The sequence below is a fragment of the Pygocentrus nattereri genome, chromosome 25 (genome assembly GCF_015220715.1).
Source record: "Pygocentrus nattereri isolate fPygNat1 chromosome 25, fPygNat1.pri, whole genome shotgun sequence".
Classification (NCBI taxonomy): Eukaryota; Metazoa; Chordata; class Actinopteri; order Characiformes; family Serrasalmidae; genus Pygocentrus; species Pygocentrus nattereri.
The window spans coordinates 12296325-12313737 of NC_051235.1; the positions used below are offsets into that span (position 1 = coordinate 12296325).

At 38.6% G+C, this 17413-nt stretch overlaps 1 protein-coding gene across 4 annotated transcripts in view; it reads left to right on the forward strand.

Annotated features, from left to right (window-relative positions):
• ptpn5 (protein tyrosine phosphatase non-receptor type 5) overlaps positions 1–17413 on the forward strand; it is a 124823-nt gene that overhangs the window by 51013 nt on the left and 56397 nt on the right. For all 4 annotated transcript variants that reach the window (XM_037534703.1, XM_017709546.2, XM_037534704.1 and 1 more), the window contains 2 exons: positions 2024–2210; positions 14024–14108. In XM_037534703.1, the coding sequence (XP_037390600.1) occupies positions 2024–2210; positions 14024–14108 (272 nt within the window). The remainder of the gene's footprint in view (positions 1–2023; positions 2211–14023; positions 14109–17413) is intronic.

Below are 17413 nucleotides of genomic sequence, written 5' to 3' on the forward strand. Positions count from 1 at the left end.
TATTAAAATTTTTTATCATGGGTGTCAACAATGTGGGAAGTTCATATTGTTCCATTTCTATAGTACTGTATGGAATCCTCAGCACTGATATCATGAAATTGTAACTGGCTGTTTCTGTCTTAATGACTTATTTAAGTCAGGTAATTCATGTGACCATTCTCCTTGTTTGCCAGTTCTATCATCAAAATGATGTCACATTATCTTCTGAGTCTTTTCTGACAGATGAAAGATGAAAGTCACACTAAAGCTATTCAACTAAATCTGCAGTATACGGACTAAATTATCTTCAGCTGAGCTGTAGGTGAATGTCTGTGTTTGCAGGAAGCCTGCCTCAGCTGAGCAAAATGGTCTGGACAGGTTATAATGCTTCAACAGATCAGTAAGATGTGTCAAGGACTAGTTCATTAAGACATTTAAATGTCATGAGCAGTGTAAACTAAAAAAGACTGGGGTACTATGCTCAGACTTTCTTTTCCTGGCAAGGGTTGCTGCATTCTAATCTAGTCAAAGCCCAGTTAGAGAGACATCAGGTATTTCATTTTGTAAAAGCAGAGTTTATTTAAATTAGGCTTGCTTAATTTAGCCTCACATTTGACTCTAGGCTCAGTGGGTTCCATACTTAAAAAGCCCTCACAGAGTGCAGATAAAGTGATTTATCAGCTAAAAAAAAAGAAAATAACATGAAAATATTATGTAAAATATTCACAGATACTTAGTTTGTTTTAGGCAAGTAAATAATACTTAAGACAGGAAATACTAACATAACACTCATAGAACTGGAGAAATAATTTATAATTATGTTGGTTTGTAAAACCCAACTAAAATAGCAGAAAATGTAAAATGGCAGTGGATTTAGGGTGGCAGTCAATTTAATATCATTAAGTATAAGGTGGCAATGGAATTAAGGAGGGAGTAGATTAAAGGTATCACTCAATTTTATGTAGGCAGGTGTCAGTTGATTTAAGGGAGCAGTGGATTCAAAGTAGCTACGACTTTATTGTAGAAGTGGATTTGGAGTAGCAGTGGAATTAAGTCCTGTAATGGACCTGATTCAGTGCCCCATTAGTTCAGAAACATCATACGAAAATTTTCAGAGATTATTCTCCCCAGTGATAAAAAAAATCTTACAATAGTGTGAAATGTTTCTCCTTACTCTGAGGATACATACTGATACAAACGATGCAGTTATCAACGAACTATGAATGTAACACTGTGATGTTTGAGATGTTCCCCAGAGACCTGAGAGAACCTGTAATTTTCTGTAGTACTAATTGTCCTTTGATAATTAAGAAATAATTACGAAGTAAATTAAAAATATGTCTGTGTCATGCTGTGTCACTTGCTCAGTGTGATGAATGAGAGACACTGCAGTTGGCTAAAAATAGATTAAGTGATCAAGTTCAGGTCTTAAACAGGGTGTATGTAGAAAAACGTTGCTAATTCCTCACAATAAGCCAGAAAATACAAACATGAGTCAGCAGTTACATTGACATAGGCAATAGTAACAAATATTTTTGAGAACTGAACAGACCTCTAATTTAAATCACCTTCAAGACACTCAGACTTTTTGTATCTTCTCCATAGTAGTTAATTAACCCATACTTGCTTATTTGGCTTTTTAATCGTATGCTAAGTTTCAAAAAAGTAATCATATCCCTAATGTCAAATCTTATTTAAAAAATGATATTCGTAACAAAATATTAAATATAGTATGCTGTGTATGCAGCAGTATAATGGATAGTGTTGGGGTGTAATGTTGTTCTATGATACATCACAAAGCTGGTCCAAAATAATTAAATAAACTATGCTAAACCTTCAACCTGGTGTGGAGCAGGTTTGTCTAAAAGCATATTGTTGTTGTCTGAAGTAAACCTTGCGTTTTTCAGTTTTCAGTGAGTGTTTATTGGTAGGGCAGATAAGTAGTTAATTAGTATTATTCTTGGTTGAGAATGCATCACTATTTTACTATGGTCACTAATATGCAGCTTAATGTGACTCTGTTTTCTGAATGTTATCACTGCAGGAGAGGCTCAAATGTGTCTCTGACTTTGGATATGTGCACTCCTGGCACCACTGAGCCATATGGCGCACTGTTGTCTCCTCGAGAGCAAAGTGCACAAGAGTACCTGGAGAATGCATCAAATCTTCTCACACCTGGACAGCTACATGAGCGTGCTTTGGACGACGCTTCACTACAAGCTGAGTTCTATGTGAGCATATTTGTATGTCATATATATATATATATATCCAGCCGACTCGTCAATGAAACTACACATAAGCCTGATCATAAAAATTCACAAGTTAATGTACCATGGTGCAGGAGTTGGTGGAAGTGGAAGCAGGAATATGCGTAATAGGATAACAACATTAGATCTCACAAAACCTTATCAGTATACGATCACTGTGGTCTGCGACTGCATACCCGAAGCAACATATCAGATCATAAAAACACATTGCTTTCTGGGCATAATTGATAACATTACTTGTAATAATGCAGAATGACTCACCATTGACATTCACTACTCAAAAAGAAAAGATGAACAACAATCTTTCATCTGGGCAAACTTGCCAAAAACTTTTCTCGTGAAGTCCATCAATCCATGAATGTATTCATGTCCTAGCATAGCAAGGGCCACACAAAGAAAGCAGTTTTTAGCTACACTTGCAGTAAGCCATGTATGTTCTCTTGAACTGCTTTAGAGTATTTTAATTGCTTACTTGGTTAGACAAACGCTGACGGGCAGACCCCGTGGTCACCAAATGGAGACTAGGAGAAATACATAGCCTACTGCCATTGACATAACAGGTATAGGAAGATATTTGGAATGTATCCAGACAGCCCTACCAGTGTAACAAATGCGCATCATGATGATCATGTCACGTACTGCTCCACAGCGACATATGGTGGGGCCAGGCCTCATCAGCCCTTAATATCGAGACACCACTGCTAGATGCTAAAAGAATTTTAGACCAATCTAAACAGTTATCTGCCCACAGAAAAAAAAAACTTTTAGCTTTAAATATTTACATCTTTCCTTATTGATAATTGTCCATTTGTGAAACATTTTTACATGTAGTGTATGCTTTGTTTTTCATATTACTTTAATTTACATTTTAACTAAATCAGTATGGGTCTTCTTTTCTTAGTTGGCAGCTTGCTTGATAGTTTACACAAAGTCCACCCATTTGTTCTAAACTTTGTCACTACTGGCAGTGCTTTAGGTTGGCTGGTACTCACCTGCATGCAGCATGGCACTTCTGCATGTTTGTACATACAATGACTTTACATATGTGCTGCTACTTCTCAGAAGCGCTCATTATTCTGTTTTACAAATACCAAAACACATTGTCTGGCCACTCTGATCTTCCCAGTAAAAATAAATAGTGTCAGTAATTCTAACTTGCTAAACATAACTCGCATACCAGAAAGGGCAGCATTTATTTTCTTCTACTTCAAGCACACAGTGCTGTGTATCTATCAAATTAATAAATATATTTGAAAATGTCTGTTTGTAGGTCATGCACTGTACTATATTACACTCTTATTCTGCTGCTGTGCTTTCTACAGTGCAGAGAAGCTTTCATTTTTATCAATAATAATAATAACAATACCCCCCCCCCCCCACCCCCCCACACACACACACAAATGTAAGTAATGCATGTAAGTAAAACATTGGAAACATAATCAAATAACATGTTCTGAATAAAACAGCAAACAAGTATAGGGAAAAAAATGAAACTTAATCCTGGTCTTGGAGATTTGCCTTCCCGAGGCATCCAGCTCCAACCACAACTTGACACATCTGCTCCTACTAATTCTTTAGAAGTCCTGCATTAGTTATTTCAGAGGTATTATTGTTAGGTAGGAAGTCAAGCAGCAAATTTATTTCAGAATATATCAGAAAGACAGAATCCCTACATTCTATGGACCTTCCAAAATAAAGAAATTAGAATATATTACCTCTCAAAATGCATATTTTACCTCTCAAGGATAATGCTAAAGGATAAATGCTCATTTGTTTATCTTCTTAGGGTTTTACTATTTTTTCATGTTTGTAAATCATATTCTTTCTGATAAACCTATATTAAAATATGGAGAAGTTATGACACCTTTGTTCTTTTTTTTTAGTTAAAGGAGCGAGAAATATGAAATCTTTGAGAAAGATCAGGTCAGAAATCCTACACAAAGGGTTTTTATTTGTGAAGTCATTTTTTAACTCATTGTGTATTGTTCACATATTGCATGCAGAAGGTAAACATTCATAAGCTTGAGAGAAATGTAGGAACCGTATAAAAATCATGTCATAAACTGACTGAAAATGTATTCTTCCAGTATGAGAAATTGCATGCTCTAACCAAATAAAACTGACATTGGTCCCTTTTTAACATTCCATCTTGGCAGATTCCTGTCAGACCTACAATGTGGGATTTCAGTCTGTTACTAAACACACAATAATGCCCTCTTTCCCAATACATGTGGAGACACTACAGCCAAACAGGCTGCAAAACTTGACGTTTCCTACAAGTCTGTCTGTATTGACTTTACACTGTTTTGAAAAGAATAGTGAGGTATAGATTTTTTGTAAAATAGGCTATATACAAACTGTATTGCTCTACGATGTACATCACCACCTGCTTTGACTTCAGTGCACAGTGTCAGCGGTGCAGCACTCAGCATTTGTGCTCAGTTCTCGGAGTGCGGTGTATAATTTTGAATGAAACAACTTTATTTGAAATTGTTCATAGACAGAGTTGTCTGTACATGATGGTCTATACAAACACATGGCATGAGTCGCCAAAAAAACTAGATTTCTAAAATCCCAGCGTACATCTGACTTTTGAGAACATTCAACTTCAGCTCAACCAGTCAAATTAAATACTCAGAGAAGACATAATCTCCACACATGAGCTCCTTGGACACCTCCGATGTGATTCTTGGTGTCACTGTTGTTGAAAGATGCAGATGAGGAGCAAAACAACTGTAGAGAGGTGCTTTTCTGATGTGGAACAAAGCACACTCTTCTCCGCTGCAACACTCAATCCAAAGTAGTGTTAAATAATATAGCATAGCTACTTAATGCATGACATCCAAAATCAGATTTATGTTAATGATTTAACCATCATGATACATTGCACTCATTTACACTAATAACTACTTAATTCTCAGTAGATTACTCAGTATGGTATTGGACTTGCATACTAAAAACTACTCATATTTGTACTCTATTTGGAAAAAATGGTATTGGTCCATCTATGTTTCTTTGTATTTACAACTTTCAACTTTAAAAGCTATTTTGAGTACAATATGGAATTGTTGCATGGTTGCATTCTTCTTCTAGTTTATTTTTATTTTTTTAAATTTTTTTCAAAAATGTTTCATTTTCAAAACTATTACCATAACATTTGTAGTATAATTTTTTTAATACCATACTCATGAGAATGACTTATTGTTAGTTGTTCCCACAGCAGCCCAAAATGTATTAGGTTTCCAAGCACTTGCAAAACGCTTCTGACAGGCAGTTAAATGTACTAGTCTAAATGTCAGTAACATGTCCTTTATGAATGTATTAGTGTACCTTCATCAACAGGATTACATCTGTTAGAGAAGGGGGAAATATGTGGAAAAACTTTGTGAACCTTAATTTTAAAGAGCAACATTTTATATAGGATTTTAAGTTGAACTAAATTATGTCTTACATTTATTGAGAAATTATGGATATTTTCAGACAGAGCTCCCATTTTCTATTTCTAGTCCCAACTCATCTTTCCATATAAGCTTAATCGACTGTGTACTGGTATCTATGTGCCTTAATAATATTTGATAAAAACTGGTGACAGTCTCCTGGTCCAGAGGATTAAATCGATATATTTCTTCAATTGTATTATATGTAGAAATGTTTTGAACATTAGACAGATTTGACTTTACAAAAATTTGCAACTTACAAGTACGAGACAGAAAGTTTGTATGTTCTCTGGATTTCCATAAATTACGTAAACTTACAACCTCTATAAATCCCTAATAAATTTTATATCATATGTATGTGCCTTGGACTGCTTCCATATCTTAAGAGCACTGCCTATGAGAAAATGTGCATTGCATGATGATTTACTTTATTAGGGCTATTATGTATGGCAAGAAGGGTGGTTTTATTGTAGAGAGACCTTTTTTGTGACAACCATGCAGGACAGTTAGATGGAAAGTGTGCAGAGCCTAATTTCCTCCTTGAGAGGAAGGCTGCCCCATAGTATAGTTTAAAACTAGGTAGACCAAATCCAACTTCTGCCTTCAGTTTACTTCAGTTTACTGTTTCTTAGATATCTGTGGTATTTTATAGTTCCAGAGGAATGGGGTCTAATTGTTTGAACAAACTGAGTGGGATAAAACATTGGATAGTCAGAGATCGACACTAGGAGGAAATATTCGGTCCTGGAGTAGGATTTGAGAATAGGAAGAAAAAATGAATAGCCTGACGGACAAAGCTGTTTTCATATATCTACTATATTAAAGCTTTCTGTATACTTGCATATACATGTTTTGAATATATAAATTTGGCTCTGTTTGTCTAATATAGGGTCGAGGACACAACTAAAATCTCTGCCTATTACTGCACTGCTCTGTAATGAATAAGAGCCATAAATATTGTCAGTTGTTACATGTGTCAGAATCACAGTTTCACCCACTATAACGTGCCTACTATTCTGGTCTGTGATCGTTTGCATGTGTGTAAAGGGGGTATTAAAAAAAAACAAATGTCTGCTTTTAATTATTTTAAACGTGAATAAATTTTGCCTTTTTTGCTGGGCTGTTTAGACCCTGTACATTCCAGCTTATAAATCTCTTAAGGAGCTTACCACTGTAGTTGGCATGTAGACTATGTGACATTTGAGTAGTTACTGCCATGCGATTGTAGACTGTCTTCACTAAACCACGCCTCTGTTAATGCCGGCAACAATGTATGTCGTTAAAATAAATAAAGTCTCTCTTGTGAAAATACAAATGAAATTGAAGTCCTCAACTTTTAGTCAAGTTAAAGTTTATTTATATAGCGCTTTTTTTAATTTATTGTTTATTTATAAAGCAGCTTTAAAGAAAAATCCAAACCGCCCCCTGAGCAAGCCAGTGCCATCAGTGGCAAGGAAAAATTCCCTAAGAACAAGAGGAAGAAACCTTGAAAGCAGCCAGGCTCAGAAGGGGAACAGTGTTAGTATAAAATATTAACATACAGAAACAGGGAAAAACAGCTGAAGCAATGGTTATAAGCAATGGTTAGTCTGTGCAGCAGCAGCACAGAAAGGTCAGTTCATGCAGGTTAGGTTTGCACAGTGTGGTACAGTGAGAAGCTCCATGGTGGCAAAACCAGTCTAGAAGGCTGGCAAGCATTGGGCACCCAGTCAAGGCAGAAAAAGCAGCAGCATCAGGTCGCACAGAATGGACAATTATTCAACTCAGCAAAGAAAAAAGAAAACACACGGAGAGTTAGTTCTGTAAAGAGCAACTGATCACAGTTTACAGTTTTAAAAGAGTGCAGCAGAGACTCCGCGGCAGGTCTAGTTATTAAAGCCTAACTAAAAGAGATAAACCAGAAAGGTAACAGAGACATGAGGGCTCCCTGAGATGTCAGCACCTCTCCACTTCACAGTCAGCAAACTTGAGTGAATGCGTGAGAGCGGCAGGACGACAGCACCAGCATTCCCAGTTCACTGTAATACTCTATTTCCATGAACCCCCAGATCTGCACCTTTTGTCTAACAGGAAAAACTAATTATCAAAGGCTTGACTAAACCAAGTAGGTTTTTAGCCTAGACTTAAAGACTGAAACTGTATCTGAGTCCCAGACACTGACTGGAAGATTATTCCAAAGCCGAGGGGAATTGTATGAGAAGGCTGTACCACCGATGTAACTTTATTAGTTCTAGGTACTAAAAGTAAGCCAGCACCTTGTGATCTAAGTAGGTGTGATGGTTCATAGATGAAGTTCATTCAGGTACTGAAGGGTGAGGCTGTTTAAAACTTTACATGTCAGTTAAAGAATTGTGTAATCTGTGTGAAATTTAACTGGCAAAAATGCAAACCTAATTGGGCTGATATGATCAAACTTTCTGGTTCTTGTGAGAACTCTGGCTGCAGCGTTCTGGACTAACTGAAACTTGTTAAGGCTTTTGCTGGAACATTTAGACAGCAGGGCATTCCAGTAATCCAGCCTTGATGTAATAAATGCATGAATTAGCTTTTCTGCATGCTGTAGAGACAGTGCACTAGCTATTCTAGTAATATTTTTTATATGTGCATCAAAAGACATATCGTAATCTATCGCAACACCAACATGATTTACAGATGTGCCTAATGTCTGACAGTTTGTTTCTAGCAGCTTTTGGATGAAGAAGTAGAACCTCTGTTTTATCTGAGTAGAGTTGCAGAAACTTACTCGACAGTCTTTTATACAGTCCTAAGTCTTGCTAAATTGAAGTTTATCATCTGATTTGGTTGATAGATATATAACTGTGCCATCAGCATAGCAGTGGAAATTGATGCTGTGTTTACTGATAATGGTGCCCAGTGGTAGCATATACACTCACCGACCACTTTATTGGAAAGGGTTGGACCCCCTTTTGCCTTCAGAACTGCCTCTATGGCATTCTTTCACCAAGGTGTTGGAAACATTCCTCAGATATTTTATTTATTTATTTGAGTTACTGTTGCCTTTCTATCATCTTGAACCGGTCTGCCCATTCTCCTCTGACCTCTCACGTCTACAAGGCATTTTCGTCCACACAACTGCCGCTCACTGGATATTTTCTCTTTTTGGACCATTCTCTGTAAACCCTAGAGATGGTTGTGCGTGAAAATCCCAGTAGATCAGCAGTTTCTGAAATACTCAGACCAGCCCGTCTGGCACCAACAACCACACCACGTTCAAAGTCACTTAAATCACCTTTCTTCCCCATTCTGATGCTCGGTTTGTATTTCAGGAAGTTGTCTTGACCACCTCTACATGCCTAAATGCATTGAGTTGCAGCCATGTGATTGGCTGATTAGCTATTTGTGTTAACAAACAACTGAACATAATAAAGTGACCGGTGAGTGTATAATGTGAATAATATAGGTCCTAAAACAGAGCCTTGTGGAACTCCATACTTTAGCAAGAACAGACAATTCGCTGTTTACATTTACAAAATGGTAGTGATCAGTGAGGTAAGATCTGAACCAAGAAAGAGCTATTCCTTTTACCCCTACAAGATTTTCTAGTCTATCTAGTAAGATAGAGTGGTTGTTGACAATTTTCACTAGTGCTGTCTCCGTGCTATGATGTGGCCTAAAACAAGACTAAATTTTTTCATGTATGTGGTTCCTATGCAAATAGGAATTTAATTGATGTGCCACATTTTTTTCCAAGATCTTTGAGATAAAGGGCAGAAAACGAGGCATCACCATATGCTGCTTCAGTTTCTACAAAAGAAAAAAAAATCCCTATCTGCACTATCTGTGGTCATCAATCAGTTTATCTCTAGCTCCTGAAATAAATCCTTGGCAGAATCACTTAGAAGTGGAGGTCAGGTATGTTTTATGTAAATGATAAATGTAATTTTATTGATTGTAAGGGTTACGGTATATATCCCTCAAACTTATTCACCGCATAGCTAGCCTAAACTGCATTGGGCATGGTTTTAGCCTATGGCTAATTAGCGAAGTAAGATGAAGTTAATTTAAACCACACAATATGATGTTTTTAGAGCTGTGTGGACACACACATTTGATGCTTTCAACCCAACCTGAGACAAATGTGGTCTTAGATCTGATGCATATCCAATTCATGGCCATGCAAATATAATGAGAATGCTCTGATTGGAATTTATGTTTCTTTCATTGTGCATGCATCTCCATCTTTAATAATGAGCAGGTGACAGCTGATCAGAGCTAATTGCATTCACAGTGAAAACTTGCTCTACTAGTTTGTTGCTCTTCATGACAGGCATCATCCATTCACTTGGCATACTAGAAAAACATAGTTTCCTGTTTTTCAAACTTGCTTTCAGGAGTGTTTCCTGTTTTCTCCTCTCTATTTTGCTGGTCTTTCAATTTGCTGTTGCATATTAGTCACAATTAATTATAACCACTGACCTTTGAAAGTCACTTGTTTTCTCATGATTCACGAAATCTCAATGGACTTCAAATTCAGCCAATGAAACAACATGAGTATCAGTATGGCAGACTGTGAGCTGTTGCTTTGCTCTGAGTGCAGCATGTTTAGTTATGCTTCTCTTTCTGTCACTAGTGACAGCAGTGCTGCTAGCTTTGTTTGTGAGAAGTGTAAGTTAGCTTTGTGCTTGACGGAGAAGATTATACAGTTAGTGGTGTGCATACGCAAATTTATAGTCGCAAGAGCAGGGCTAGCCAGCAGGGCTCAGACTTGCTGTTAGAAGCTCCCAGTGCCTCAGGAAAAGCTAGCATGCCCTCAGCTTTAGCAGTAGAGCCCTCACATCGGGGCAAATGGGTGGTGTCTCTGTGCCATAGCCGCAAAGCTAAAGCTAAAGCTACCCCACGCGAGCACAACTCATCTCTCACTCATGTGTCTACCAGTGAGAGACCCTCTGAGACGCCTGTTGAAAGAACTCTGGTAATAGATGATTTTACTTTATGGCATGTGAAAATAGCTTCTCCCTTAGGGGTGCCAGTAGCAGTTAACTGTATACCGGGAGCCAGGGCACCAGACCTGGTAGTCTTAGAGGGAACCTGAAGCTGCTCGCTAGCCATTATTACCGATCATGACTTTGATGCTCTGTGCCTCACAGAAACATGGATTAGACCCGATGAATACTTTAGTCTAAATGAAGCCATCCCCGCAGGCTACAGTATGTGCATAGCCCTCATTTAAATGGCTAGAATGGAGGTACAGCAATTTGTTTATTTTTACGATTAGTGTTTAGTGTTTATTTAGTGTCTAGTTAAATTTACATTTTTCCTGTTTACTGTCTATTTAATGTTATTGTTACACCATGGGTTCTGAGAGCAACGCAATTTCAGTCCTGTACATATTGTAGTATTGACTTCACTTGAGTTGTGGATCTAAAAACATGGATTTTGTTAGGCCCTAACTATTATTTAGCCCTGGAAATGGATACATATTGTGTTTTCTGTGAAGCAAATAGACACAGAAACATAGTGCTTGCAGGAATGAATCTTTTATTGAACCAGCAGAAGTAAAGCACTGCTTCCCAGCACTAACTGAAGTGGCACGGGAAGCAGGCAGGTCACCAACGGCCACACATCTCCAGTACATGGTAGACAACAATATTGTCAAAAAACCTCACCGGCCACTACAAAATGACACAACTGAATGCTACTTCATAGCAGAATGCTACACAGCCCTATTTAAAGGTCCAAATCTTCTTGGGGATCTACAAAAGCGGCCAGTGAAAGTCTAACCACTGTCCCAGTAAACGCTCTTGGCCATGCACACCACCAGTCCTCCCTTGGAGCTGTATCCTCTCTCCCAGAGCAGTGCCAGAGCAGAGAGAGACTGAGCGCTGCATGTTCCACAATTACTATTACACTTAACTCCGAAGTCAACTCAAATCATTACTGGAGAGCCGTGACCAATACCTCCATGCCACACTGCTCCGCTGGCATGTCCTCTCAGCTGGTCGCTGCTCAGGCGTCCTCGCCGGCTCTCATCTAGGACCTCTCACTACTTCTTCTGTCCTCCTCAGTTGTGCTCTGCTGCCAATTCTAGCTCTGTCATTGTCCTAGATGCCCCTCCTTGCCGTGTTGCGCCTTCCTCTGCAGTCTATGGCTAAGCTCATTCTTATTCACCAGTTATCTTTGACTCTTTGTTTAAACTTTTTTTTTTCATCAATATTGAATTTGAAGCAGTGTTATTACTTTATTATATATTCCTTATTTCTGAGACTAAATAAAATATGAATATTCCATCCATCCATCCATCCATCCATTTTCTAATCCGCTTCTCCGTCAGGGTCGCGGGGGGGTGCTGGAGCCTATCCCAGCAGTCTTCGGGCGGAAGGCAGGATACACCCTGGACAGGTCGCCAGTCCATCGCAGGGCAGACAGACAGACACAGACAGTCACTCACACACTCACACCTAGGGTTAATTTAGCATGTCCAATTGACCTCACTGCATGTCTTTGGACTGTGGGAGGAAACCGGAGAACCCGGAGGAAACCCACCAGACACGGGCAGAACATGCACACAGAGAGGACCCCGGTCACCCGGCCGGGGAATCGAACCCAGGCCCTCTTTGCTGTGAGGCGACAGCGCTACCCACCACGCCACCGTGCCGCCCAAAATATAAATATTAGAAAATATAATTTTTGTGCAGTCATGTCACTATGACTATGTCACCTAGACTAAAAAAGAAACAAACAGATCACACTGAACAAAATCTGGTTACACAAACTGAGACTGTACCAATTTCTAATCTCTGTATTTGAAAAAACACATTTAGAACCTGCAGCTTATCTAAAAGAAAGGAGGTATCATTGCTTGGCTTTAATACTTAAAATCTTTGATCTGTGTAAGTGGACAGATGTATTTATGGTGTAAAGGTTCTGTTCGTAAAATACTATGAAGAAACAGATCTTGGAAACTTAAACAAATAGTCATTTTTGGATCAATTTTCCACCTATCTGTATTCTAAAGGTTTATGGTGAAACACATCCTTCTGGGGAAACATGCCCCCAGACGCCCTTAGTAAAGGCTTCACCCTCTATCCATAATCTCTATTGATGCCTATTTAAAAGGGGGTTTCGCTCTCAAGAAACCATTACTTTGTATCCTACAAAGTGCCCAGCTTGTTAGATCACCTCTCCTGCCAACTCCTGTTTTTCTCCATTTTAGGTTCATTCTGTAAATTGTTGTCCCTACCTGTCATTGGGATCTAGTCCTAGTGAACCCATATATATCATCAATTGTGTTTTTTTTTAGAATGATTTATTACATTATGCAATTGCATTAACATACATTTCCATATTCAGAAGTACATTATTTCAACTGTATTATAATTTTAGTACTTCAGTACATTTGGTTCAACTGAATAATATCCAAAATAATATATATATATATATATATATATATATATATATATATATATATATTAATATTCTGAGGTGAATAGTTGAACACACGCTTAGCATAGACAAAAGTATTGCTACACTTACATCACACCTGCAGGAGCTTTTATGACATCACATTTTAATATCCATAGGTATTAATATACAGTTATGACAGTTTTCACTCTTCTGGGAAGCTTTCTACAAGATTCTGGAGGATGTCTGTGGGAATTTTTACCCTTTTATCCAGCATTTGTAAGGTCAGGCACTGATGTTGAATGAGAGGGCCTGGCTCGTAATCTCCATTGTAGTTCACCCCAAAGGAGATCGATGGGGTTGAGGTCAGGGCTCTGTGTAGGCCTGTCAAGTCCTTCCACACCAAATTCTCCAACCTTGACTTTATGAACCTTGCTTTATGCACTGTGGTACAGTCCTGCTGGAACAGAAAAGGGCCTTCTCCAAAATGTTCTTACAAAGTTTAAAAACTCCAGCAGCACTGCTGTGTCTGATCCACTCAGATCAGCGCAACACACACTAACACACCACCACCACGTCAGTGTTACTGCACTGCTGAGAATGATTCATGACCCAAATAGTACCTGCTTCTGTGGGGGTCCATGGGGGTCCTCACCACTGAAGAACAGGGTAAAGGGGGGCTAACAAAGTATGCAGAGAAACAGATGGACTACAGTCTGTAATTGTAGAACTACAAAGTGAACCTATATAGTGGAGCTGATAAAATGGACAATGAGCATAGAAACAAGTTGGCCATAATGTTATGCCTGATTGGTGTATTGGCTGCTTTGTGACATCGTTGTAAAAAGCTCTATACAAATAAACTTGAATGAATGAATGAAAATATATATATTTTATATATACACACACATGCTCATGACCTTTAGCAAATTTAGTGTCGTTATCTCTGTGTTTCTTTTTCTGTTCTGGCTTAAATAGGAGACGCCTATGAACTTTGTGGACCCAAAGGAATTCAATATCCCAGGTGTCGTGAGGAAGAATCGTTACAAAACTATCCTGCCAAGTGAGTATTTTATTTAGAAGAGGTAAAAGCTTGATTCAAGAATATTCATTTGTCAGCATTTTAAATTGTAATATGTATCATTATTAATAAATTAAATCTGATTAAAATTATTCCAAAAAATTTCAGCTTGAATGTGAATAAAGAAAAAAATTGTGCACTTTATTTAATATAATAGCACGTTTGAAGACTCTCTCGTCTTTCAGTGGAAAGTCACCTTTATAACCCAAATAGACTCTCAAATGAGCCACTGAAGCAAGATGTGTTAGTTTGCTTGGTAAGTGTTTAGCAGGTAAAAATAAACATCTGTTTGATAAAGCATCTAAATGATGTTGAGACTAATAAAGTATGTTAGATTCATTCAGTTGTCTCAGTGAATCAGTGCCTTTGTTTAAGGTGGCTGATTTCCAGTATGTGAATCTCTGTATTACTGCTTTGTTTTTTGATCACTGTGTGGATGTGATTTGCTGGAAAAATTGTATACTTTACTGAAGAGTAGTATTCATAAGGCAACATGACACCTCCAGTGTTACTAGAACAGTTAGTTACGATAAGCAAAAGCTATGAAAAAAACCTCCTGATTTTCAGATTATTATTTCACATAAACATAAAATAATTCATAAAAAAGTGTTTTTCTCAAAAGTGTGTCCCAATTACTTGCATCTCTGCGTTTAGTACCTTGTGCCATGCCTTTGCCAAAATAACAGTGCTGTTTCTTCTCCTAAAATGCTGGATAAATTAGGAGAACACGGACTTTAAAGTCTTTGCTCCTCATGTGTGGAATGTCCTGTTTAGCTCACCCTTGTGCTTTCAACTTTAGTTTAGGCAGGGCACTACAAATGCCTTGGTCAGTTAATTTTTGCCTGGATTTATACTGGAGTTATACTTTAGCCTACTTGAATAAATCACAATCCAGCTAGATTTTTATGTAAAATCAAATCCATCCATCCATTTTCTAAGCCGCTTCTCCCTCAGGGTTGCGGGGGGGCCTATCCCAGCTGTCATCGGGAGGAAGGCAGGATACACCCTGGACAGGTCGCCAGTCCATTGCAGATCTGTAAAATCAAATATATAGCAATTTATTGAAATTGGTAGGACTGGACGAGAAGTCATGGGGTGTCCTAATTGGGTTCTATGTGTTGCTTTATGAGGGAGATCTCAGTCCACTAAAGATAGGTGTAGTATGAGAGAGAAAAATAAAATAGCATGTTAATGCTATGTCTGGAGTGGAGCTGTAGCACTCATCTGAGAGTGTATTTACACTGACCATAGGCTGCCAGGTGAGTGCGTGCAGGGGCACAATTGTGCAATGTCACTGCAATTTCATTCCTGGCTCCACCTGTAACCCATGCTGCTCTTGCTGTCTAAAACATAAGTGCTGAATGTAGCCTCTTCTCACTTTGCATCTTGGAAAGGGCTTTGCTGGCTTGGATTCTTGGAAGGTTCCGAAATTCCAAAACAATATATATTCACAATATTGTAGCAGTCTGGTGAAGAAGGAGCTAAAGAAGAGACCATGTTTTCTGTTACAAAGGGCTCTTTGCTAGCACCCACAGAGAAGGCACATGAAAAGCAGACTGTTTAGCAGGGAAGGTACCCTTTAGTCATACCACTCCTCTCTATGGTAGACCCTTAACCCACACTAACTAAACCCACACCCTGACACAGTTACACACAAACAGCACATAGAGACACCCTGAACCAACAAACAATAACTTAACAACTTAAAGGACATTTAAAGTCCCTTTTGATGGAGGTGGGGTAGGGCACATGGGGCAGATTTGCATACTACTCCTCCATAGACCAGTCTGTAAGCTGAAACGAGTAGTAGCTGGTAGGTAACTCATGTGCACTGGAAGCCTGCTGCCTTGGCTCTGTCTCTGGTGACTGACCTGAGCTGGATGTTGGTTGCCTTCCAGCCAACTAATGAAATTGTATTTTTGTACATAATTATCCAGACTGTTCTCTGGTTCTTTATGGATTGGGAAAGCTAGACAAAATTTAAAACAGGAAAAATATGGATCCCTTTAAACTTGGTGTCGGTAAAGACTTGGTGAAGTGTACCTTAGACTGCAAACAAAGCAAGCACATGGACCTTTGACCAAATCAGACCTCACCTCTCACTTCATTCCTGGAAAACTATCTTTAGGAGTCTGAAGAAGTTTATTGAAAAAAACAGTTATGCTTGGAACAGTTGAAGGTAAAAGAGAAAAAGGATAACCAGCAGCAAGATAGATGGATTCAATCAGTGGGCTCATTAACATGCTACTAAGAAGTAGTGGCATTAACCGGAAGATAGGGTGAATGAATGAACTTATAGCATCTTGTGTAGATTTCTTCCTTAAAGTCAATACAAAGGATAAACGTCTGGGAAGTGAGGAGACCAATTGCTGAAGTTTTGGGAGAGGAATGTTGTCCCATTCTTGTCTGATATAGGATTTTAACTGCTCAACAGTCCTGGGCCTTATTTGCCAGATTTTGTTTCATGATGCGGTAAATGTTTTCTGTTGGTGAAAGGTCTGGACTGCAGGCCGAGCAGACTCTCCTTCTGTGAAGTCATGCTGTTTTGATGAATGCAGTATGTGATTTAGTATTGTCTTGCGTTGAAATATTCAAGACCTTAAATGAAAGAGAGGATCATATGTTGTTCTAAAACCTATATACCGTTCAGTATTGACAGTTCCTTTCCATATGTGTAAGCTGCCAACACCATAGACATGGCAACTCCATACCATCAGAGATGCAGGCTTTTGAACTGTGTGCTGATAACAAGCTGGATGGACCTGGCACATGGTCATGGCATCCATGGTTTTTAAAAAAGAATTTCAAATTTTGTTTTATATGACCACAGAACAGTTTTCCATTTGGACTCAATCCATTTTAAAGGTGCTTTGGCCCAGAGAAGACAGCAGTGTATCATGTTGGCATATGGCTTCTTCTTTGCATGATACAGCTTTTACTTACATTTGTGGATTGCACAGCAAACTGTGTACACAGACAATGATTTCTAGAAGTGTTCCTGAGCCCATGAAATGATTTCCATTACAGAATCATGCCTGTTTTTAATGCAGTGCCACCTAAGGGGCCAAAGATCATGAGCCAGTTGTCTTGGTATCAGGGCACCGCCACACATGGTGGACAAGCCAAATAAGTTTGTCTTGGTCTCATCAGACCACAGGACATGGTTCCAGTAATCAATGTTCTTGAACTGCTTGTCTTATGCAAATTATTTGCAGGCTTTCTTGTGTGTCAGCTTCAGAAGAGGCTTCCTTTTGAAGACCGAGTTGATGCGTTGTGCGGCGTATGGT